The 26713-nt window shown below is 41.4% G+C and overlaps 1 protein-coding gene across 1 annotated transcript in view; it reads left to right on the top strand.

The window, feature by feature from the left end:
* The first annotated feature begins 10830 nt into the window (after nt 1–10830).
* The window catches only part of LOC145357940 (synaptotagmin-like protein 1), a 63075-nt gene continuing 47192 nt past the window's right edge, over nt 10831–26713 (top strand). The window contains exons 1-5 of the mRNA XM_080211528.1: nt 10831–10942; nt 14248–14639; nt 17852–18000; nt 23634–23811; nt 24726–24792. Coding sequence (XP_080067654.1) covers nt 14512–14639; nt 17852–18000; nt 23634–23811; nt 24726–24792 — 522 coding nt within the window. The 5' untranslated portion in view covers nt 10831–10942; nt 14248–14511. The remainder of the gene's footprint in view (nt 10943–14247; nt 14640–17851; nt 18001–23633; nt 23812–24725; nt 24793–26713) is intronic.

Raw genomic sequence — 26713 nt, 5'->3', positions numbered from 1 at the left:
AAATATAAAAGCTGCCTTTTTGTAGGGCACCAGCTTCAGAGATTTTTTTTTCTCCGTCCTCCCAAAGAGGCAGCTAACACAGATTACTATGGAAGTTAAATAAATGTGTATATGGGTTAAATGATCCATCTAGAATTTGGTATTTTTCAGTAAGGTTGGTTTTATTAAAGTTAGGCTGTTGCCAGTTGAAAGCAGATCCTGCGACTTTTTTTTTACTGGCACTATAAAGGAAATCTTTCTGGTATCTTTATGATGCGTGTTGCTGATTTTTTTGGGTGGTAGTAGTGACTTTGAAGCTATAGTAATCTCTGGGCTGAGGAAGAAATTCAGGGTTGGAAGTCAGGCTTCAGGCACGTTCAATTATATTGGGCTGGAAATCAGACAGACTGAGTCAGGTGTCACTTCACGTCAGCAATCTTATTTGGAGAGTATCAGCCCAATAGCAATTAGTCACAGTAGGGCTTCACAAAAGGACATGTTGGTTTCAAAGATGGAGAAAGTAGAACTCTGAAGTTTGATTGGACAGCTGAATTTTCTAGGTAGACAGATCAGACTAGATGTTAGTTTTGATGTCCTAGAGTTGAGTGCAAAAAATAAATGTGCCTACGATGGAAAACGTAATGAGAGCAAACAAAGCATTGGCCACACTAAAAATGCAGGAGTGTGTTTTGAGGTTCCCATTTTTGGATGCTCTTTGAATTTGAAACTCGAATTTATAAACTATAAACTCAAGTTTATAGTGACACATCCAATGCCAATTTGTGATGGGGTTTCAAGCGCAGGATATTTCTTTTGGGGGGAAAATGGAAAATATTGTGTGGGACTGTTACTAGAGAGGTGGTGCGCGACAGACTGGAGGGGCTGATTGTGGACAAGTCCCCAGGACCGGATGGAATGCATCCGAGGGTTCTGAAAGAAATGGCGGAGGTGATAGTGGATGCCTTGGTGGTTATTTTCCAGACGTCGCTGGATTCCGGGGAAGTGCCGGAGGATTGGAAAACGGCTAATGTTACGCCGTTGTTTAAGAAGGGTGCCAGGCAAAAGGCGGGGAATTACAGGCCGGTTAGTTTAACGTCTGTGGTAGGTAAAATGTTAGAATCCGTCATTAAGGAGGAAATTGCGAGGCATCTTGAAGGGAATTGCTTGATAGGGCAGACGCAACACGGTTTCATTAAAGGGAAGTCGTGTCTGACAAATTTACTGGAGTTCTATGAGGATGTGTCTAGGGCGGTGGATAGAGGAGAGCCGGTGGATGTGGTCTTTCTGGATTTTCAGAAGGCGTTTGATAAGGTACCTCACAAGAGGTTACTGCAGAAGGTCAGAGGACATGGAGTTGGGGGTAGGGTGTTAGCGTGGATAGAGGATTGGTTGTCAAATAGGAGGCAGAGAGTGGGGGTCAATGGGTGCTATTCGGATTGGCGGTTGGTGACTAGTGGGGTGCCCCAGGGGTCGGTGCTGGGGCCTCAGCTATTTACCATTTATATAGATGATCTGGAGGAGGGAACCGAGTGTATGGTGTCAATTTGCTGATGACACCAAGATTGGGGGAAAGGCAAATTGTGCGGAGGGTGTGGAGAGTCTGCAGAAGGATCTAGATAGGCTGGGCGAATGGGCCAGGAAATGGCAAATGGAATTTAATGTTGGCAAGTGTGAGGTGGTCCACTTTGGTAGGAAGAATGGTAGGAAGGACTATTACTTACGTGGCGAAAAACTGCAGCAGGCGACGGTGCAGAGGGACCTCGGGGTCCTTGTGCATGAGTCGCAAAAACCCAGCCTGCAGGTGCAGCAGGTGGTCAGGAAGGCGAATGGGATGCTGGCCTTCATAGCGAGGGGGATTGAATATAAAAGTAGGGAGGTCTTGCTGCAGCTGTATAGGGCATTGGTGAGGCCGCAGCTGGAGTACTGTGTGCAGTTTTGGGCGCCGCACCTGCGCAAGGATATTTTGGCCTTGGAGGGAGTGCAGAGGAGGTTTACTAGGCTGATACCGGAGTTGAGGGGGTTGAGCTATGAGGAGAGGCTGAATAAACTAGGCTTGTACTCGTTAGAGTTTAGAAGAATGAGGGGAGATCTCATTGAGACGTATAAGATGATGAATGGGATGGATAGGATAGAGGTGGAAAGACTCTTCCCGCTCAAAAAAGACAGTAGGACTAGGGGGCACAGCCTCAAGATAAAGGGGGGGCGGTTCAGAACGGAGTTGAGGAGGAACTTCTTCACTCAAAGGGTGGTGAATCTCTGGAATTCTCTGCCCGTTGAAGTGGTGGAGGCTGCCTCGCTAAATATTTTTAAGAAGCGGGTTGATGGGTTTTTGATAAGAGAGGGGATTAAGGGTTATGGGGAGAGGGCGGGAAAGTGGAACTGAGCCACGACAGATCAGCCATGATCTTATTGAATGGCGGGGCAGGCTCGAAGGGCCAGATGGCCTACTCCTGCTCCTAGTTCTTATGTTCTTATGAAACAAAGAAAATAAGGAGTGGTTAAAAGCATATTGGCTGCTGAGACACTAAGCCTTGTAGAGGCAGTATATATGACCTTTTGTATATCCCAGATATTAACAGAAATTTTGGGATTAGGGGGTTCAGGTAAAATACCCATTGAGTATCACATTGACAAATCCCTGTGGGGGAAAATATGTACTCCACAAAGTGTAAATGAGAAGATTGAGGATCAACATAATCAGCTAAAAGCAGATGCTGGACAAAGGGGAAATATCAAAAATTAAATTGGTCAATACTAGCTATCAGTTATCTGATTTATTAAGAGAGGAATCAGAAGAAGCTTTTGGACATTATTAAGGAAGGGCGTATCTTTCTGTGAATGTATTTTTTTCATCAAAAATGTATTTAGAGAACAGGGGGAATTAGGGCGTGTTTTATGTTTTCTGTTTTTCTGTGGAAAACCAATATGCATTAAAATATTATTTTTCCTCCAAGGAAGGGAGACTGTTAGGAATGGGTTAACAGACCTTCCAATTAAGTTCTCATTTGATATCAATTATTTAATAGATGTCACTGATATATAAAGCGTCACAGAAAATAGTGGCACTATTTTGTTGGTGGAGAATTGTGTGACGTTGGATCAAAGAAATAGTATTTTGTGAAGAAGCAGAACTCATGTTTCCTTTACTCTTCAGCAATCTTGAGGCTGTAATATGCACTGTAGGGATTCTATGATTCCATGATTAAGGTCTCCAGGTACAGAAATCACTAAAAGCTAGTGGACCGGTACAAAAAATAACATGGAATGTTAGAATCTTTCTCCAGATAAAGATGTAAAATTTATAGCCTTAGTGTGGTGTTCAGCTCAGGGCACTGCATCTCAGGATGGATTTATTGGCCCTGGTGCACATGCCAAGCTGATTTTACCAAAATGATATTGGCGCTGGAGTGTTAAACTATGAGGAAAGCTGGATTAGATCTGTATTCCCCAAAGGGCAGTTGTATTGAAGTGTTTAGAATCGTAGTGCATTATAATATAGTTGAAATATAACTGACCTAGATATTGATATACAGGGCACAATTTCAATTTGCAGATAACACAAAACTTGGAAGTGTTCTGAACTAAGAGGAGCTTGTGTAGAACTTCAAAAGGATGTAGCTAAGTTGGTGAAATGAGCAGACAAATGGCAGAAGAAGTTTAATGCAGAGAAATGTGAAGTGATTCATTTTAGTAGAAAGAATGCAGAGAGACAATATGAAATAAAGAGTACAATTGAGGTATAAGAGCAGAGGGACCTGGGTGTATATGTCTAAAAGCCATTTAAGATGGAAGATCATACGAGTTGTTAAAGTATACAGCACACTATATCTATAAAGTACAACAGCAAAAAACTTATGTAAAATTTGTATAAGATACTGGTTCAGTCTCATCTGAAGTATTGCGTACTTTTGTGCCACATTTTAGGAAGTGTCATGGACAGTATTTTGTTATTGTCCACGGATCAAAGTGGCTTAATGTGTGTGGCACCATGGCATTGTGTAAAGGTAAAATAAACAAAAACAGAAAATGCTGGAGAAACTCAGCAGGTCTGACAGCATCTGTGGAGAGAGAATAGAGGCAATGTTTCAAGTGAAAAAAAGAGTGATAATAGTAGGGGACATTAACTTTCCCAACATTGACCATGACAGCCATAGTAGTAGGGGCTTGGATGGAGAGAAATGTGTTTTGTGGATTTGGGAGGAATTTCTCATTTTAATATCTGGCTTGACTAGAAAGGCAGCAAAAATTGACCTCCTCTTGGGAAATAAGGAAAGGCAACTGACAGAAATGTTAGTGAGGGATCACTTTGGGATCAGTGACTATAATTCCAATAGTTTTAATAACTATGGAGAATGATAGGTCTGGCCCAAAAATTAAAATTCTAAATTTGGGCAAGGCCAATTTTGATGGTATTAGACAGGAACTTTCAAAAATTAACTGGAGGATCTGTTGGCAGGCAATGGAATGGCTGGTAAGTGGGAGGATTTCAAAAGTGTTAACCAGGGTTCAGGGTAAGCACATTCATTTTAGAGTGAAGGGCAAGTTTGGCAGAAGTAGGGAACCCTGGATGACTTGGGATATTGAGGCTCTGGTCAAGAATAAGAAGGAGGCATAAGACGTGTATAGACAGCTGGGATCAAATGGATACCTTTGAAGAGTACAGAGAGCGTTAGTGTAGAGTTAAGAGAAATCAAGAGGGCAAAAAGGGACCCAAGAATACTTTGGTGGATAAGACAAAGGAGAATCCAAAGAGCTTCTATTAGGACATAAAGGGCAAAAGAGTAACTAGGAAGAGAATAAAACCTCTTGAGGATCAACAAGGTCATTTATGTGCAGAGGCACAAGAGATGGGTGAGATCCTAAATAAATATTTCTGATTGATATTTACCGTTGAGAGAAGCGTGGATGTTAGGAAACTTGAAAATAAATAATGATGTCTTGAGGAGTATACATACTACAGAGAAGGAGGTGTTGGAGGTCTTAAAGTGCATCAGGGTCAATAAGGAAATCCCCAGGACCTGATGAAGTGTATCACAGGACATTGTGGGAGACTAGGGAGGACATTGCGGATTCCCTAGCAGAGATATTTGAATCATCGACGGTCACAGGTGAGGTGCCTGAAGATTGAACAAATTTGGTGAGGATTTGGTGACAAATGTTGTGCCTTTGTTTAAGAAGGGCTGCAGGGAAAAGCCTGGGAACTACAGGCTGGTGAGCCTAACACCTGTAGTGAGTAAGTTGTTACAAGGTATCTGAGACGGGACCTAGAGGCATTTAGAGAGGCAAAAACTGATTAGGGACAATCAGCATGGCTTTGAGTGGAAAATCATGTCTCGTGAATTTCAGCTTCTTGAAGGGGTAACCAAGAAAATAGATGAGGGCAATGCAGTTGACATAGTCAATGTGGACTTTAGCAATGCCTTTGACAGGGTACCGCGTGGTAGGTTGTTGCGTAAGATTAAATGTCACGGGATCCAGGGTGAGGTAATCAATTGGATACAAAATTGGCTTAATAACAGAAGACAGAGGGTGGTTGTAGAGCATTGTTTTTCAATCTGGAGGCCTATGACAGTGGTGTGCCTCAGCGATTAGTGCTGGGTCCAAGTCATATTAATGATTTGGATGAGAATTTAGGAGGCACACTTAGTAAGTTTGCAGGTGACACCAAGATTGGTGGCATAGTGGACAGGAAAGAAGGTTATCTAGGATTGCAATGGGATCTTGGTCAAATGGGACAGTGGGCTAATGAGTGGCAGATGGAGTTTAATTTGGATAAATATGAGATGATGCATTTTGGTAGATTGAAGCAGGGCAGGACTTAACCAGTTAATGGTAGGATGTTAGGGAGAGTTATAGAACAAAGAGATCTAGGGGTAAAGGTTCATTGCTCCTTGAAAGTGGAGTCACAGGTGGACAGGGTGTTGAAGACAACATTAAGCATGCTTGGTTTCATTGGTCAGAACATTGAATACGAGAGTTGCGATGTCTTGTTGAAGTTGTACAAGACATTGGCAAGGCTATACTTGGAATACTGTATAGTTCTGGTCCCCTATTATAGAAAGGATATTATTAAATAAGATAAAGGTGCACGGAGTTACAGGTAATTTCTGAGCACAGATAGAGAATTGGTTAACTAACAAAAAGCAAAACGTGGGGATAAATGGGTGTTTTTCTGGTTGGCAATCAGTGACTAGTGGTGTGCCTGAGGGATCAGTGTTGGGACTGCAATTGTTTACAATTTACATAGATGATTTGGAGTTGGGGACCAAGTGTAGCATGTGACAGTTTGCAGATGACACTAAGATGAGTGGTAGAGCAAAGTGCGCAAAGGCTACAGAACGTCTGCAAAGGCATTTCGATAGGTAAGTGAGTGGGTGAGGGTCTGATAGGTGGAGTACAACATTGTGAATGTGAGGTCATCATTTTGGTAGGAATAACAGCAAACTGGACTATTATTTAAACGGTAAAAAATTGCAACATGCTGCTGTGCTGAAGGACCTGGGTGTCCTTGTGCACGAGTCACAAAGTTGGTTTGTAGGTGCAGCATGTAGTTAAGAAGGCAAATGGAATTTTGTCCTTCAGTGCGTTATGGTGCAGGTCAGAAACTCCAAAGCTTGAAACCCACCCAAACCTTGAATTTTGTATCTTGAATTTGGTTAGAATAAGCATGAGATACTTGTTTTCAGGTGTGAGTTAAATGACCCAGTAGGAAGGTTTTATCAAAGATTTAAGGATATTGTCAACGTGTAGTAAGAAAATTAGCAAGAACTGTTATCAATTACAAACAAGAAATAAAACAATCACGATAATATATAACACTTAATGAATATCTTTAATGTGTTCCAATTAAAACTAAAACTCATGGACAACAAAAAAAACCTTTTTCACAGATTTAACTCAGCACAGATTAATGCTCACTTGACACTGAGATCGAGGCCATTAGTTGAATTCTGCTATCAACTTAGAACAGGGTTGGCTTATGAGGAGAGACTGAATAGACTGGGGCTATACTCGTTGGGATTCAGAAGAATGAGGGGAAATCTTATAGAAACATAAGGCTATGAAGGGAATAGATAAGATAGAAGCAGGAAAGTTGTTTCCACAGGCAGGTGAAACTAAAACTTGGGGGCATAGCCTGGAAGTAAGCAGAAGCAGATTAAGGACTGAGCTGAGGAGGAGCTCCACTCAAAGAGTTGTGAATTTGTGGAATTCCCTGCCCGGTGAAAAAGTTGACGCTACCTCATTGAATGCTTTTAAAGCAAAGATAGGTTTCTGAACAGTAAAGGAATTAAGGGTTATGGTGAGCAGATGGGTAAGTGGAACTGAGTCATGAAAAGATCAGCCATGATCTTATTGAATGGCGGAGCAGGCTTGAGGACCCAAATGGCCTACTCCTGTTCCTAGTTCTTATGTTCTTAAACTAGAAAGAGTGCAGAAAACATTTACTAGGTTGCTACTGGACTTGATGGTTTGAGTTACAAGGAAGGGCTGGATAGACTGGGACAATTTTCCCGGAGCGGCTTAGGGGTGATCTTATAGACGTCTATAAAATAATGAGGGGCATGGATCAGCTAAATAGTCAATATCTTTTCCCACGGTATGGGAATCTAAAACTAGGGGGCATAGGTTTGTGAGAAGGGAGAAATACAAGAGGGTTCAGAGGAGCAATTTTTTCAGAGGGTGGTGGAATGAGCTGCTGAGGTAGGTACAATTTTGTCCTTTAAAAAGCATTTAGATAGTTACATGGGTAAGGTTGGTATAGAGGGATATGGGCCAAATGTGGGCAATTGGGACTAGCTTAAAAACTGGGTGGCATAGACAAGTTGGGTTGAAGGGTCTGTTTCCATCTTGTAAACATCTGACACTGGATGACCTTTCATCAGGGCTGAAAGCAAGGAAAATCAGATGAAATTTACACTTTGAGGGTTGGAGGGGTGATGTGGGAGGACAAAGGAAATGTAAAATGTGGCAACGAAGGCTGAGAAAGGCACTTAAAGCTTCTATTAAGTGATTAGAATGTGTGAATGGCAGAACAGTTTTACAGATGGTTAAGGAACTACCTGAAGAATGTGACAGTTGGCATGATGGTGGTGGTGGTGGAAGAATTGGCAACAAGAAGGAGAGTGAGATTTGAGAAGTAGAAAAATACAAGTAAGAATAAAAGTGGATGAATGAGATGGTAAGAAGAAATAAAATAAGGTGGAGGGGAGAATTCATACTCAAGTTGTTGAACGTAATGTTCAGTCCGGAAGGCTGTAAAGTGCCCAGTCAGAAGATGAGGTGCTGTTCCTCCAATTTGTGTTGAGCTTCACTGGAACATTGCAAAAGGCCAAAGACTGAACATGTGGACAGGAGAGCAAGGTGGTGCATTGAAATGGCAAGCGAGAGGAAGTAACTTACCATTTGAAGACCTTCCAAGCAGTTGCTTATCCTTACTGATTTGAGGTCTGTGAGTTTGGAAGTTCAGGATCCAGTCACAGAGGGTGGGGCTAAGCCTTGGGCCACAGTGTTTGTAAATGAGTTTCATCTGAATAATGGTGTTGAAGGCTGAGCTGTAATCAATAAATAGGAGTCTGATGTAGATGTCTTTGTTATCTAAGTGTTCCAGGGCTAGGTCTGCTGTGGACCTGTTGCAGCAGTAGCCAAACTATAGTGGATCCAGGCCACCTGGGAGGCTGGAGTTGATTCGTGCCATGACTAACTTTTCAAAGCACTTCACAATGATGGATGTCAGAGTCACCAGAAGATAGCCATTAAGGCACGTTGCCTGGCTTTTATGTGGTACTGGGATGATGGTCGTCTTCTTGAAGCAGAAGGACCTCAAATTGGTGTAGAGAGAGATTAAAGATGTCAGCAAACACCCTGCCACCTTGTCCGTGCAGAATCTAAGTGCTTGTTCAGGTACGCTATCTGGACCAGTCGCTTTCCGTGGAATGACTTTTGAGAAGGCTGCTCTGACATCTGCAATGGTGACCTTGCATACAGGTTCATCCGGAATAGAAGGCACACTCTCGCTGACCTCTTGTTCAAAATGGACATAGAATGCATTGAGCACGTTGGGGAGGGCTGCATCTGTGCCGGGGATTTTGCATGCCTTCATCTTGTAGCCTGTCATGTCTTGCAGACCTTGTCATAGTCAGTGGGCATCTGTGTGGCTGGCCTGGGACTGTAGCTTGGTCTGGTACTGTCTTTTGGCATCTTTGATGAATCTCCGTCCATCATATCTAGCTTCTACACACTTATTAATTGATTCAAGTTCACTCCTGACTTATTCTGCTTCATGTAATATATTTAAAGACTCCAAAGCGTGACTTCCAACTTTAAATTTCTTCCTCATTTTATCTCTTGACCATTGCACAAATTCTGCAGAACCACTGCACAGAAAATCATCAACATGCATGAGAAAGGTACCTGCTAGTTCCGCCTTGTGATACCAACAGAACATGCCTGGATCTGCCTTTAGCTGAATCTAACCCGTTTTCAGCAGGATGGATCTAACCGAGAAATACCACACTCTTAATACATCATTCATAACTGTTTAATTTCCACAGTTTTCCTTCTATATAGTCAACCTCTTCAGGTAGTTTCAAAAACACTTCCCTTTGAAATTTTTTACCCTGCAAAAATGTAGTTTTTATATCAATTCACTTTCATTCCCAGGAATTTGTTCCTCAAAGAACGATGGTATTTGGCAAATGAGGAAAAGCATTTTTACACAGCAACTGATTAGGACTGGAATGCACTGTCTGAGGATGTAGCAGAGGTATATTCGTCGAGGCACTCGAAAGAGAATTAGGTTATTATTTGAAAAGGAAATACGTGGAACTCAATTGTGGTATACAAGATGATTAAAAAGTATGGCTAAAGTAGACATGGAATGGATGCTTCCTCTTGTGGGGCATTCTAGGACAAGAGGTCATAGGCTTAGGAGAAGAGATAGCAAATTTAAAACAGAATTGAGGAGCAACTAATTCTCCCAAAGGGTTGTGAATCTGTGGCATCTGCTACCCCAAAGCACGGTGAATGCTGGGACAGTGAGTAAATTTAAGGAGGAGTTAGACAGGTTATGTAAGAAGGCAAGAAAATGGGGCATTTCAGCCATGATTGAATGACAGAGTGAACGTGATGGGCCAAATGGCTTAATTCTGCTCCTATATCTTATGAATGTGCACAGCGAAAGGGAAAAGGTAGTGGAATGGCACGAGATGAATTGCTCCTTTAAAAAGCCACCAGCACAGTCACAATGTGCTGAATGGCCTCTTTGTATGTTGTAACCAATCTGTGATTCTGTAATTCATTAAAGGATTTGATTGGGTACATGAGAAATTATTTCCTTTGATGCAGGAATCCAGAACATGGGAATGTAGATTTAACATTCGAGCTAAAATGTTTGGGGTGATGTTAGAAACATTTCGCACACAAAGGGATAGTGAGAATCTATAATTCTCATTTAAGAAGTTCCTAAGGAAATGTCAGTTGAAAATGTCAACACTAAGATTGATTGAGTTTTGTTAGGAATGTGTACTAAGGGTTATGGAACCAACGGAGCTAAATTGAAACACAGATCAACCATGATATAAATAAATGGCAGAACAGGCTTAAAGAGCAGTATGGCCGACTCACTTTCCTATGAAAAGTACAATACAACTGAGTCTACATAGAGTGTGTGTGAAGTTATATTGAGTTTAGTATTGTGAGCTTATGTACAAGTGGCTGTGTATCACAGGCTGAGGGAGTTTTTAAAACTCAGTCCATATTGGACAGAAATCCAGTTCTGTTTTTCTCTCTATACCTTGTGGTTAGATTTCCTATCTATGCTGTCACAATCTGACTGTGCTAATGCAAATTCAAAGCTACTTTTTCAGAATTGCACAGCTGCTGGTTTGTTTTGAGGCCTTACTACCTCCCTGATTGTGGGGCCTTTCTTCTCAAGTTGAACATTTCTTTCTTCAAAATTGGTCAGGTAAATGTCATAGCTCAGGTGAGGCTGTTTATTTTAACTGTAACCTAATGTTGATTCTGCAGTGAACTCTGGTCACACTTCATTTAGATTGGTTAGAAGCATCCAACTGTCTCAATGGATAAGGTGTTTGTTAGGCCCCAAAAGGTAATTAACTTTGATCGGATGTTGAAAACATTGGAAAAGAAGGGGGGAGAAAAAGCTTCAAAAGGACAAGCCAAGTTGATAGCATTGGCATTTTACATTAGCCACAAGTAGGTTATTGCTGCATTAAGTTACAAGAATCAGACAGTGCAACTGTTAGACTCACAGTCACATTCTGTACTAAGTATGAAAATTACAGAGAATCTATTATTGGCAAGGAATGTGTTAGCTGAGAGAGTGTTGATGATGTGAGTGAGACCAGCCATATTAGTGTGTGTATGTCAGTGGGCAAATGTTCGTTTTAGTCTGGGTTCATGCTCATGAGTGTGTTAGTCCAAATGTGTTTTAATTTGCATGTCAGTCGGAAGTTTTGAAGTGTATTAATGGAAGTACGTTAGTTTGTGAGACTTTTAGCAAGTTTACATCTGAAGAGTCATGTGTTAGTGAGTGGAATCAATTGCTAGGGAGAGTTCTGGCAGTAATTCATGTAGTGCACAGAAGAGAAGCTTTACATTCATATTTTGCAGACAATGGTAAAGCTTTTAAATTGCTATTTAAAATACCATTCATATACCTGATTAATGTTAAATAAAATTATTTGGTTTTCTAACTTGACCTGCAGCCCTTTTAGAGGTTCATCAACCCACTGAAGGGAGGAGAATCTTAAGATGGAGTATGATATATTTCAGTAAACTGGAGTACAGGAGCAAAAATTCTCTTTTATCATCACACTACATTGACCAAAGAACACTAGTTAATGCAAGTTCAGCTAACAAGTGATAATTTATATTGAACCCCTCCCCTTCACCACCACAAAAAAACAGAGGGGTGATAACACAGTGGAACTGTACCATTCGGACTAAAAGGCTGTTTTAAAGTTATAATTCAAAGGAAATTGAACTGTGGGTTATACTGTTGGCATGGAGGGACCAGGTCAGGTTGTTCACTATTCAGACATTAATACTTGAAGCTCTCGACCATTTCTATTTCATCCCCATTGATGTAGACAGGGGCATGTCCTCCAAAATGTTTCCTGAAATCAATGACTATCTCCTTTTAGTTTTGTTGACATTGAAAAAGAGATTATTGTCATTTGCACCAGTTCACCAGATTCTCTACCTCTCTCCTGTACTCCTCCTGATTAAAAGGGAAAGCAAATTGGGGAATTGCAGGCCAGTTATTCTGAGTTGTCAGAGAAGTGCTGGAATCTATTATGAAGGAAGCCTCCATTCTAAGCTCCCTCTTCCTACAGCAAACCGTCTTAAACATTTTTCTCCGTCACTTTACCTAATTTGCTTTTCTACTATAACTTTCCTTTTGTTTTTTAGATCTTTCTCCCCATTGCCTTAAATCTCTGTCCCCACTGCCCTCGCCTACCTTATCATAGACACCATGTAAACAGATTATGATTTCTCTGTACCGGTCCATGCAACTCTTCACTACTATGTTTTCTCTTCCCCTTCTGTTTCCCTTTTCTTAGCCTTAATATCTCCCAGCTATCCACCCACTGTAGTCATGAACCCTTGTATCTCTGTAGTTTCTTCCCCTTCTTGCCCTCTTCAAGCTTATTTCATTCATGACATCATTGCCTACTTACTTGTTACACCTCTCCCATTTTAAACTCCAGATTAGCCAGCTGCCTTTTCTATCCTCTATGTGAGGACATATTGTTAATAGTTCCCTATCCCAAGACACACTCCCCTCTCTTGAAGACTGCTGTCATCAACTCTTCCTCAACAAAAACCTCACGCCTTCATCATCACCAACTACTGCACTATCCACAACCTTCCTTTTCTCTCTGAAGTCCTTGAACATAGTAAGAAGTCTCCCAACATCAGGTTAAAGTCCAACAGGTTTATTTGGTAGCAGAAACCACCAGCTTTTAGAGCACTGCTCCTTCATCAGGTAAGTGGCAGTTATGTTCACACACTTACCTCCCACTTATTAACTCCCACTTACCTGATGAAGGAGCAGTGCTCTGAAAGCTAGTTGTTTGTGCTACCATATAAACCTGTTGAACTTAAACCTGGTATTGTGAGACTTCTTACTGTGTTTACCCCAGTCCAATGCCGGCATCTCCACACCCTTGAACATGTCAGACCATCCTAGTTTGGAACGGCATCTCTCATAATTCTGCTTCACTCCCTGGAAGGCCAACGGTTGTTCTTTTATCGTCCTAAAATATCCCTATCCAGTCATGTGAGAGCCTTGACCACTCACTACTTCGCTTTCTCACCACACATCCTCTCCCCTTCCTGCAACAGTGAAAGGTGTGTCTAATCTCAACCTTGATCATTGGAACTAGCATTATTGTTATAAATTTGTGTATTTTGTGTGTGTAAAAGCTACCTAGCAGCAGTTGAGAGGTGCAGTTTTAAAAGTGCACATTTGGCAGCAGCTTCACTGTGAAACCCTTGAGAAATGCAATAACATTCAGGGGAAGTGTCTCTGCTGATGCTGAAATCATTTCTCATGTTACTGATGTGGTAATAGTTAGTTATTGATCCCAGTGATTATAGCAGTTCTTGTATTCTGAGATTTGCTAAAGTTTTGTCCAGATACACTGATGTAAAGGCATTACCTAAATGCAAATTGTTGTTGTTGGCAAAACTACAACAATTTTTAATCGCAAAACGACTGTGTCAGAAACATAGAAGAACAAAATAACCAATGAAGTAACTTGGCTTGTCTTTCCTTTCCTTAAAAAAACTTCAATTAAGTCATCCTTTTATGATGGATTTGATAGGGTAGATAGAAATTATTTCCCCAGGTGGAGGAGTCCAGAACAAGGAAATATAATCTTAAAATTAGAACTAGACACAGGGCTGGACAATGGCAGTAAGAAGGGATAGGTAGGGCAAGAAGCTGGTCAGTACCAAAACAATGAGGATGGGGAGCAGAATATGGTGTCCATCACTGGCAGCACAAGGAACTGTGCGATGAAGGGACAAGGGGCTGAAGTCGGACAGTTTTTGGATCTATATATTATCTAACACACTTACTGAGCCGGGGTACACAGCTCACAATTGTTCAATAGTGTAGAACCTACATTTAGTTGCAGGACTGACATGTCACATTAGCTGCAACATGGATTACTTTATACCAAGGTAGAATATTGATCTATTGTTGAATAAAATCTCTCAATTTTCTGTGTTTCTTTGCAGTGACTGTTGCCGGACCAGCAAAGAAAGAAATATTGGGATGCAATGGAGATTTCTGCACTTCCATTCCTCAGAAATAGACGACATTGACTTTTTAGGGATGAATGTTGCTTCATTACCCTTGAAGAGTGGAGCTTATTGGAAATATTTTAAGTAGACTGCAAAATGCTGAACTGTTGGGCAAAACACTGAAACATCTTCACCACAAAGTCTAGCTAATGTTTACTATAGATTGCTCTTGAAGTATTGCCTTGCATTGGATTTGCCATGGAGTTGGATTTCAATGTAGAAGAACTGATTGATTTGAGTTTCCTAACAGATGAGGAGCTGGATGTGATTGTACAAGTACTTTGCCGTGACACCAAGCTCCGTTTATTGGAGGACCAACGTGTTGAGTGAGTAAATGGAAATTTTACATTCTATCCAAATTTACTCACTGAGATTTTAACAAATAGGGCCAGAACTTCCAAGGAATGGTAATCACAGAGGAATTGCCACTCTGGTCCTTTCTACTTATCTTAATTGGGAGCTGCATGCTTCTCACCCAACCTCTCACTTGGGAGAAAAGTGCACTGCAGCAGATTCCTGAGGCCTTCATTCTCTAGTGCAGAGGGAAGTGAAGCCACATCGCCTTTTATAGCACTAGCTGTTGTAAACCAGATCAGTTTTAAAGGGTCCAGCCACTTTGAGATGGCAGGGAGAGAATGTATGTGGGTAAGGAGTTGGATGGTTGGGGAAGGGGGGGTGTTTGGGAGGCATCCAAGTAAGTATGGGGGGGTGTGGTGGGGAAGATAGGTGAGGGTAGACAAGAGGATAGGGCTGTGATTGGGCAATAGAGAGGGTACTCAGGGTGGTCTGGAGTGGAAGGATGAATATGGGAGTCCAGAAAGTAGTTAGAGGGTGTAGGAATATTTGAGGTGATGGGGAGTAGATGACAGGGAAGTATGGAGGGGTTGGTCAGGTTATAATGTAGTCTGGGGTTGGGCAGGTATTGAGGGCATTGTCAGAAGGTGGAGGGATAGTTGCAGGGTGGAAGGTATTGGGGCAGTGTCCAGTGGGGGTTAGGAGGGTCATTACTATAGTCATCCAGGAGTTAGTGGTTTTAATTCTTCTGACTTTTCCTGGGTGATTTATCCTGCTAAAAGCGTTGGAACTATCAGATGTCTCTGATTTAAATTGCAATTTTGAATTTCAACTTCCTGGGCAATTCCCATGAAGTCCTTGCATACAGATTTCTGAAGGGACCCCCCCCAGCATATCTTCTGGGGTGGCCCAGTATATCTGTAGTATGACCCCTACCCTGCTGGAGATCAGCAGTTCTGAGCAAGTGATTTGTATCATTGTTTCACCTTTTTCAGCCATTACATTTGAAGCTTCTCTCGTGTGTAACTTTGTGCTAACCTTTATTGTTAGTTGTGGTGCAACAGATTCAAAATTAATTATCAGCAGTAAATTAGTGAAATAGCAAAAGTAACTTCTGGGAAAGTTAAATGTGATCTTCTTCTTGGACTTAGTAAAATCGTGAAAGCTGTTTGTGACTGAATGAAATATTCATTAGCCTTTACCTTGGTCAAAACATTCCAATGACCTTTGATAATCTTAATGCATTTGGGAATTTAACACCTTGCTATCAATTACTAAGAGGCCATATAATTATTACTGGGGCTTTGCAATAAGTGGATGTCTCAAAGCAATAACAATAAGATATGCAGACAGTTTCCAAAGATGCAACCCAGCCAACAGATAAGTTGGACATGCTCATGATTTGTAACTCATTGACATGTGTTGTTTGTGACTCACTCATTATGGCCTGTGATTCAATACCAAACATTATCCATGCCCTATTAGTATGCAAGACAAGTGAGTCATTAACAAATATTAACCATAATCGGTCATCAAGTAGAAACTAACTCCAATTACTAAACTAAAAGGAAAGCAGTATGGATGCTGGAAATCTAAAATGAAAAACAGAAATTGCTGGAAATACTCAGGCAGCATTTGTGAAAGTCTATGACCTATCAAGACCTAAAATGTTAGCTCCGTTTTTCTCTTAGATGTTGCCTGATCTGTTGAGTATTTCCAGCAATTTTGTTTTTATTGTCAATAACTAAACACTATTTGTGATCAGTCATCAAATGGTAATCAGTATCAATAAATGACTATAATCACTGCCAAAGAATTCATAGAACTTCTACAGTGCAGAAGAAGGCCATTCAGCCCATCAAGCCTGCACTAACAACAATCCCAACCAGGCCCTATCTCTAACTCCATGTATTTACCCTGCTAATCCTCATGACACTAAGGGCCAATTTAGCATGGCCAATAAATCTAACCCACGCATCTTTGGGAAACCGGAGCACCCAGAGGAATCCTACACAGGTAGAGAGAGAACATGCTAATTCCACACAGTCACCCAAGGCTGGAATTGAACTGGGGTTCCTGACGCTATGAGGTGATAGCCACAACTCTTTAAAACAATATCTTATTATCAAGTATTAACTGTCACTCATTACAAACAAGCAACCATGAACCATTATGAGATGGTAACTATGGCCCATTACTGCTATCAGTTTATCAAAAGGTCTTCAATACGCAGTACTCAAATTGTTTTATAACTCATATGCTACCCTAAAATTCGTAGTGCAATTTAGCAACCTCTGACCAACATCCCCTTAATGCCCTTACCAAACTATTAATCTCTCTTTTGAAAGCTCCAATTGATTCCTGGCCTTCTGAGGGAGAAAGTTCCAAATTTCCACAGTCCTTTGTGTGAAATAGTACTTCCTAATTTCATTCTTGAAAGACCTAGTTAAATTTTAAGATTATATTCCCTTGTTCTGGATTCTCCACCAAGAAGAAATAGTTTCTCTTTAACTACGCTGTTGAATCCTTCAATCATTTCAAACCTCTGTTGGATCACTTCTCAAGGGAATACACACCACATTTACATGGTTAGTATATCCTTCCTGAGATGAGAGTCTGGATTCTCTGACCTTGCCCATAGCTGGGATTGTCATCCTATTGCAGTGAATGGAGATTTGGCTGAGTGCCAAATTCTCTGCTGTCACTGGTAGTGGTGACGGGGCATGAATGGTGGAGAATTCTGGCCAAGGCATCCAAAACTGAACTCCGTCTGTCCTTTTTTGCCCACTCATTTAATTTGTCAATGTCCTTCTGTAACTTCCATAGACTAAACCCATTGTTTCTCCTAATCTAGTGACTTGTCCCTGAAATTTCCAAAGAGATGCTCCAGCCCAACCACCATTATCTCACTAGGGTTATGCCAGAAAATCAGGGATGCTACCATATTTCCAGCAACTTTGTGGAAATTCCACAACATGCCTCAATGATTCATCCAATTAATCTATTAAAGAAATGTTCATTAGTTTTGGATTTGTTTCTAGAATTCCATTAATGAAAGGATTAGTTTACTATACAGAGGGGAATTGATAAAAGTCACGTCCCACTGTTTAGAACTTTAGACCAATGCTCACGAATCTTACTACTTAGATTTCAGAGATAATTGGTAGGCTATGTCCATTACTGGCCCAAATGACACTTCAGCCCCATGTTATTGCCTAAGTCTTGCCTCTTGTGGTTTCTTCAGGAAATTGCAACAATCAGTTCTCGATCCCAAGCAGTTAAAAATTGCAACAGGAGATTGGTTCAAGGAAGTCCGAGCAAAGCGTCACACAGACAAAAAGTTTGGATCAGACATTGTCCGTGCTTCTATTCGTAAGAAGAAAAAAACAAAAGGTAAATCTGAAATTTTTCACAGGTTATTTTTGCAGGAACATAAGAAAATTACAAATATCTACCAGAGGATTTTAATGGTGTGAAGATGCTGGCGTTGGACTGGGGTGGGCACAGTTAAAACTCTCTCAACACCAGGTTGAACATTTCAACCATTATCTTGCAATTGTGTCTTTGTCTATATATGCCGTGTTTGTGAAACCTACCTTTCCACTCATCTGTTGAAGGAGCAGCTCTGCTCTGAAAGCTCATGATTCCAAATAAACCTATTGGACTTTAATCTGGTGTCATGAGAAACCTTAGAGGATTTTAAGACAATGAAGAGTTTTGATAGAATAGGAAAGATTGTTTTGAAAGACCTTCAATTTCTCCATATACTTTTGTAACTTCCAACTCTCATTAGGGTGAGGAGAGACGTTCAAAGAAATGGCTTTATGCAGAAGCTAGTTAATGATTGGAGGATGAATGCAGAGAGTGATTGAGAGAAGCAGCAAGAGCAACTTTTAGGGAAATTGGATAAATATTTGAAATAGATGATGATACAGAGAGAACACAGGAAGCAAGATTATTTTTGGGCTGGTCTATCAAAGTTTCAGCTCAGACATACTGGCCTTATTCTATGCTGTAAACTTCTATAGTTCTATCCTTTAGATTAACCTTAATAGTTGCATTACTTCCAGCTGTTAGACATTCCTGACTTTTCTGTATTTGCAGAACCTTTCCCCATTGCTTCTGACACATCAAGTCACAAATTGCATTTGACATTCCACTCCTTCTCTTAGATATACAGGGAAAAGACTGTGACCCAGATTTTTACCACAATGGAGGGGCTTACTGTCATGGTGAAAATAGTGGGAAGGATCAAAATCCTAAATCCTAAATCCTGACTCTTGACATTTTTTGCCGAGCAGGAATGGAGTCGGTCTTGGCGGTTCAGGCACATGTGGTTTATGGAGCTAGTTGGCCAATTAAATCATCAGCTGCCTTCATTGAAGTGAGATTTTGATAGGCCGGGGTGTGAAACTTGACGTGCAGATTATTCCAGGTAACATCTGGCCTGAATTTCATGGATTCCTTCTGCACAATAGGGATTCTATTCAGCCCAATCAAGTCTGCTCTGACAACAATCCCACCCAGGCTCTATTGCTGTAACCCTAAATATTTACCCTGCGTATCCTCCTCACACTAATGGTCAGTCTTTCGGGTCGATCAACCTAATCCACACACTATTGGAGTGTGGGAGGAAACTTGAGCACCTGCTGGAACCCATTGCAGACACGGGGAGAATTTGTAAACTCCACACAGTCATCAAGGCCAGAATTGAACCTGGGTCCCTCGTGCTGTAAGGCAGCGGTCTTAACTACTGTACCACCATGCCACCCTAATTTAATGAATTCAGTTAGATAGCCAGGGAACCTCTTTCGAGAAGTAAGATCCATCTTTGACTAAGGTCCTGGGACATTTTTGGAAGAGTTAAAGCTTCTTTGGGGTAGGCAAGGCACTCTTTTGAGAAGGGTAAAATAATCAGAAGTAGGCTATCCTTTGGGATTGTTAAAAGTAGGTATGATTGTGTATAAAAGGTATAGAAATTCATTGGCACTGTGAAAGCTGTAAGAAAAGTGGCAAAACTTTCAAAGAACTGTCAACCCTGTCAAAAAATGCTATTAAAGAACTGTGGCGCTTTGGAATTGTTAAACGTGTCAATGAATTTAACTTTGCTCTTTAAGTGAAAAAGAAAGCATAGAGTTAAAAAATAATATTGATATTTCATTCTACCTGTTGACAAAAACCTGAGGGTTATCATTATAGCATTTGTGCTTTGACTGATTTTATAAACTAATATTATCACAGTGGGGTGCATTTAAATGAGTGGTTTATATTGACAGCCTCAGAGGATTAGAGAATATAAATGTTTGCTTTCAGAAGAGATTAGTTAAAGGAAGTTCAATGTATTTATTTCTTAATTAGTATTTTTTAATGAAAATGTCATCAAATGACACAACTTTATTTTATGTCAACATTATTCAAGTTTTGCCCATGCTAAATACTAAGTGAGTTGGTATACAGCAGATAATGGGAAAGGGCTGTGGGAAATATGTATTGGTGTGAATTGGTATAAGCACCTTAGCAGGCCCTGGGATTGGGAAAATAGTGTGGTATAGGGAGTATGAGGGGCTATGGGGATTGGTAGAGGGACATAAGTTGACACACAGGATTTGAGGGGCCATGGAGTGTGGATGAGGGTCATGAGGTGATGCAGATGGACAATGTGGAATGGGGGGGGGTGATCCTTAGGGATGAAGAAATATTTAATGTTTAAATATCTTTTTATTTTGAACACCATGTTGGTGCCCAAGGCAGGCCTTCTGCCCAGCCCGTCTCCACATGAGGCAACCTCCTCACTTCTTCCCAGGTCATCTATCCCAATTCCTATTCTAGTCTGCCCCCCTCCCCCGAACTGAAAATCTTTTAAGTCTGGAAAGTAAATTTTAAACATTAGGTTCACAGAGCCGGGAAGTCTTTCATCTCTGCACATTCAACTTGGGAGCGACAAGGGCCTGCGTATTTTAAATACCAGGAATAGTGACAACTGCTAGAGGAATGCAGCAAGAATCAAACCCCAGGCACAATAGGAAATTTGACTGCACGCAGAGATTAGCTAGTACTGCTGAAGAGTGTTGAAACTAATTTGTTAGGATGGAAGAATGAAAAAATTGGAGAAAGAAACAGAAATGGGATTGGAGGACAGTAGCAACAAAATTATAAATATCCTAAAAAATTCAGAGACAAGACTGATGGAAATAAAAATCTTTGAAGAGGGAGGTATTAAGTGATATAAATGTTAATGTTCTTGATGTAATGTATGAGGCTGGTGAGCTGTAGGCACAAATCCTACAGATGGGATTATGACATGGTTTCTTTAATAATGACATGGCTTGCAAGCCAGGCCAGAAATGGGTTTTTAACCATTCCTGGTTACCAAGTATTCATGACCCTTAGATAAGGGAAAGAAAGAGATGAAAATTTGGCTGTATTTATTAGGGATAATGTTACAGTTCCAAATAGAAAAGATCTACTAGATCAGACTGAGACCCAGAACCTCTAGTGAGCATCAGGAAATCCCAAACATTCTCATAAAATCAATGCCCCCTTTTGTTTTGCCACAAAATAAGTGCAAATACAATTCAAATGTAAACAAGTCTTGTCTAGCTTCAACAATGCATATAGAGGCACATAGCTGGCAAATGTATTTGTGACTATGTGGCCCCCTCACATTAACCCCTGCTAAGCACCCTCCTTTGGTCCCTTAACATTAACCTCTGGAAGTGCTACCCACTTTTAGGAGTGGGTAATCTAAAAGGTTTTCATATTTTAAAAAAAAGTCTTACCTTTAGCCATTTTAATGGGAGGACACAAACACAGGTCTCATTTTCACACTCACCATCCCCCTTACACATATTCTACGCTCCTCCCCGCCCCCCCCCTCACACTCTCACACACGCGCGCGCTCATACCTTCTCTCTCTCTCTCTCCCTCACACATGCTGATGCCCTCTCTCTGTCTCACACTCTCTCTCTCTCTCACACGCGCACACACACATCTTTGAACTGTGGGAAGAAACCAGAGCACACAGGAAACCCAGACAGATATGTGGAGACCATGCAAACCCCACTTAGTCACTCAAGAACAGCATCAAATCTGGGTTCCTGGCACTGAGGCAGCCGTGCTTACACCCTCTCTCTCACGTACACTCTACACTCCCTTTCTCTCACTCCAAAGTTGGATGGCCCTCCGCTCCAAGAAGCCAGCCTCTGAATAGATAAGGAGCTCTGCAGCATTTTTAAAATTTTTGAAATGTGGCTTTTTGCCACATACCTCCAGGAAAGCTCCTGCATGCCTCTGGGTTCCAGGAGCCCCAGTTTGCGAACCCCTCTACTAGTTGGTTGAGGTGGCATGATGGCACAATGGATATTATGGCTGCATCACAATGGATATCATGGCTGCTAGGGACCTAGATTTGATTGGCTTGAGTGGCTGTCTGTGCGGGGTTTGCATGTTCTCCTTATCTCTGCCGGGGTTTCCTGCAGGTGTTCTAATTTCCTCCCACCGTCCAAAGAAGTGCAGGTTAGGTGGATTGGCCATGCTAAATTGCCCCCTCAGTGTCAATGATGTGTACATCAGGTGGATTAGCCATGGTAAATATGCAGGATTATGAGGGTAGGTGGAGATCTCAGCCTGGATAAGATGCTCTTTCAGAGAGAGTTGGTGCAGACGTGATGGGCCAAATGGCCTCCTTCTGCACTGTAGGGATTCAATTAAGATACAGATGGGTGCTTTTACACTGTTGGGATTTATTTCCTTCAGACAGCGCTTCTCATCCCTTTGTGAGGCCCTTCCAAGAAGCTTGTGGCCCTGTAGCCAAAGGCAACATCTTTAAACCTTTCTTTAAAATTCTCATCCTTGCTTTCAGATTCCTCCATGGACTCCCTGTCTCTGAACTACAGCCTCTGAGGTCTCTGCACTCCTCCATTTCTGGACTTTTCCTGATTTTTATTGCTTTACTTTTATGTTAGTGCCTTCAGCTGCCATGGCCCTAAGTTTGGGAATTTCCTCCCTAAACCTCTCTGCTTAATGGTCTCTCTCTCTCCTCTCCTTTAGACACATTTTAAAACCTTAACTCTTTGACCGAGCTTTTTGTCACCTTTCCTAATATCCCCTGTTTGCCTTGCTGTCAAATTGGATTTGATAACGCTGATGTAAAGCACCTTGGGGCATTTAGAATCATAGAATCCCTACAGTGCAGTTGGAGGCCATTCAGCCCATTGAACCTTCACCAACAACAATCCCATCCAAGTCCTATTCCTGTAACCCCAGGCACTCACCCTCCCAGTCCCCAGCACTAAGGGCAATTTAGCGTGGCCATTCCACCTAACCTGCACATCTTTGGAATGTGGGAGGAAACCCACGCAGACAAGGTGCAAATTCCACACAGTAGTCTGAGGCCGGAATTTAACTGGGTCCCTGGCACTGAGGCAACCGTGCTAACCACTGTGCCGCCCTTAAGATTTGACAATGTGCTAAGAGATCTGAGCTACCTCACTATGCTACTTGCCACTTTTTCTACCTACCTGCCATCCAACAGGAATATTAACCTTATGAAATTGCTTATTTACTATAACAAACATGTTACATAAAAGCAAGTTATTATTGTTGACAAGTAAAATCCCTTTCATATACTGTGTAAAAAAAAAATGCTACTTTTTGTTTGAATTTATGTGGACCATAGTTATTTGACACATGGAACAAGGTGGGTGATCTTTGTAACTTGCAAGAGGTGACCATTTTATGAGTTACTGCAGTATGTTCACTGTGCATCCCATGTTTTACTTGAAGACGATGGCCAATACAACAACCAAGATTTACAATGAATCTTTTTGGACTGCTGGCTAGGTTCTTCCGCACACAAATACTACGATGTTGTATATGAGTTCCATGGAACCTGAACAAACTTAATCTCACTATGCAGCTTCTAATACTGTAATACAAAAGCTGCTGTTAACTGGGTCAGATTTGAAGTATTCAAAGTTGGATTGAATTTTTAGTTTGTTAAAGTAATGCTTTTATGTTGTTTACAGGTGAAAGACAGAAAAGAGTGACAATTAGTGACAAAAAAGTCATTATTAATGAGCAAGGAGATCAGGAGCTCGAGCAGCAAGAGAATGTGGACTGTGCTACAACCAGTGGAGTTAACCCTGAGCAGGCGAATACAGGAATGGTTGAAACAGACTGTGATGAGTCAGAAATTCACCAGAGGTACAAAGAGTCCTATGTATGTGTAGCAATGTTGTTGCAACTTTGATTTCCTGGTCAAGCACTGTGGTTAGTGCTGCTGCCTCACAGTACTAGAGACCTGGGTTCAATTCCGATCTTGGGTTGCTGTTTGTGTAGAATTTGCATGTTCTCCTCATATCTGCATGGGTTCCCTCCAGTTTCCTCCCACAGTCCAGTGATGTGCAGCTTAGGTGGATTGGCCATGCTAAATTGCCCCTCAGTATCAGGCAGTTAGCAGGGTACATATGTGAGGTTATGAGAATAGGGCCTGGGTGGAATTGTTGTTAGTGCAGGCTTGATGGGCCAAATGGCCTCTTGCACTGTAGCAATTCAATCATTCTATGATCCTAGACTTTCTGAACTTTTCCTTCTGCCACGAAAGTGCATTTAAGTTGAGTTTCTTTTTCATTTTATTAGTGGCTATTATCCGCGTCAGAAAATTACAAGTGACTCAACCTGAATTAGGGATACCAAAGGAAAAAATATATCTTTGGACAGTGAACCTGGGGTCGCACATTTATGTAGATTGTTCAGACATGACGTCCTGATTGATGTGATTTTCTATAATATGTTTAAACTGAAAAATTAAAACATTAAACATTGAGAATACAGACACTATACAAACATGGGAATCTGTTATTTTTAATAACTTGAGCAGAAAAAAAACAAAGATGGCCTGAATTCCAGCTAGTGATTGGGAAATGGATAAGGATAAATATGAATTTGCAATAGGTCTCAATACGTATTGAGTGTGATGCTGATGAGAGGATAAAGATCTGATGCTGAGATTAAGGTAAATGTAGGAGTAAAGAGTTGGGGGGGTGATGCAGGGAAGAAAGTGAGTGTGGGGGTGAAGTTATATCTGCATTAATGGTTCTTGTATCTACATTTTACAGGTTGGTTGACAACGAAAGTAACGTGACATCAAAACAGGAAACATCAACTTCACCTTCCAACAGCCAGGTCAGTTAGTTCAGATGTTAAAACTAATTTCTATACATATTTATGTCCTAAATAGTTTTCCAATATTTTATTTGTGAATACATTGTAATTGGACAATGATCACAAGTTGACATTGTAAAGCAAACAAGCCAGCGGTGACATGTGAAACATTTACAAGGTACTCTCCCACAACATCTCATTAATTCTACAGAAATCACACAGTCATAGTAGCATGAATATGAATTTAACTAAGTGACAGGATATAGAGTAGTGATAAATAGTTCTATTTGAAACCAGAGGAAAGTGAACTGGAAATCACAATGCTTGTGTTATCTGAAATTTGTATGATAGGAAATAATTTGATTGGAGACTTAAGATGCTATGGGGAACTGGCAAGTTAGATACAGAAAAAATATTTCTGCTGGTTGCAGAATTTAGGGTTGGGGATGTGGCAAAAAAGTAGATATTGCCAAAGTCATAGTAAAAGAGGAAATAGTTGCAACACTGGCTGGGCTATCAACTGATAAAAAGGAAGTGTTAAAGAAGCTGTCTGTTTAAAGTTGATATGTTACCAACACCCAGATTGGATACATCTTTCATAGTTTAGAACATAAATAAGAACATAAGAAATAGGAGCAGGAGTAGGCCATCTAGCCCTTCGAGCCTGCCCCGCCATTCAATAAGATCATGGCTGATCTGTCGTGGCTCAGTTCCACATTCCCGCCCTCTCCCCATAACCCTTAATCCCCTCGCTTATCAAAAACCCATCAACCCGCGTCTTAAAAATATTTAGCGAGGCAGCCTCCACCACCTCAACGGGCAGAGAATTCCAGAGATTCACCACCCTTTGAGTGAAGAAGTTCCTCCACAACTCCGTTCTAAACCGTCCCCCCTTTATCTTGAGGCTATGCCCCCTAGTCCTATTGTCCTTTCTGAGCGGGAAGAGTCTCTCCACCTCTATCCTATCCATCCCATTCATCACCTTTATATGTCTCAATGAGATCTCCCCTCATTCTTCTAAACTCTAACGAGTACAAGCCTAGTTTATTCAGCCTCTCCTCATAGCTCAACCCCCTCAACTCTGGCATCACCCTAGTAAACCTCCTCTGCACTCCCTCCAAGGCCAAAATATCCTTGTGTAAGTGCGGCGACCAAAACTGCACACAGTACTCCAGCTGCGGCCTCACCAGTGCCCTAAACAGCTGCAGCAAGACCTCCCTACTTTTATATTCAATCCCCCTCGCTATGAAGGCCAGCATCCCATTAGTCTTCCTGACCACCTGCTGCACCTGCAAGCTGGGTTTTTGCGACTCATGCACAAGGACCCCGAGGTCCCTCTGCACCGTCGCCTGCTGCACGTAAGTAATAGTCCTTCCTACCATTACTCCTACCAAAGTGGACCACCTCGCACTTGCCAACATTAAATTCCATTTGCCAGTTCCTGGCCCATTCGCCCAGCCTATCTAGATCCTTCTGCAGACTCTCCACACCCTCCATGCAATTTGCCGTTCCGCCAATCTTGGTGTCATCAGCAAATTTCGACACCATACACTCGGTTCCCTCCTCCAGATCATCTATATAAATGGTAAATAGCTGAGGCCCCAGCACCGACCCCTGGGGCACTCCACTAGTCACCAACCACCAATCCGAATAGCACCCATTGACCCCCACTCTCTGCCTCCTATTTATTTATTAGTCACAAGTAGGCTTACATTAACACTGCAATCAAGTTTGGGGTTGCAAGGATAGCAGAGCAGAAACCCCAGAGTATGCTATGAAATCCGACTAGACCCCAACAGTTTCTTCTATTTTGGCATTACAGTAAGGAACTTCAGGTGCAATTCTATTAAAACACTAGGAAGCTTTTATCAAAACAAGCTTTATTAACAATATCACTTAACTACAACATATGTATTAGCTTAGCCCTTGACATCAGTTGGTA

Source organism: Carcharhinus amblyrhynchos, chromosome 24 (assembly GCF_965287045.1).
Source record: "Carcharhinus amblyrhynchos chromosome 24, sCarAmb.v2.hapA, whole genome shotgun sequence".
NCBI classification, from domain to species: domain Eukaryota; kingdom Metazoa; phylum Chordata; class Chondrichthyes; order Carcharhiniformes; family Carcharhinidae; genus Carcharhinus; species Carcharhinus amblyrhynchos.
Note: the sequence above shows the minus strand (reverse complement) of the source record. Positions and strands in the feature narration are given on the sequence as shown.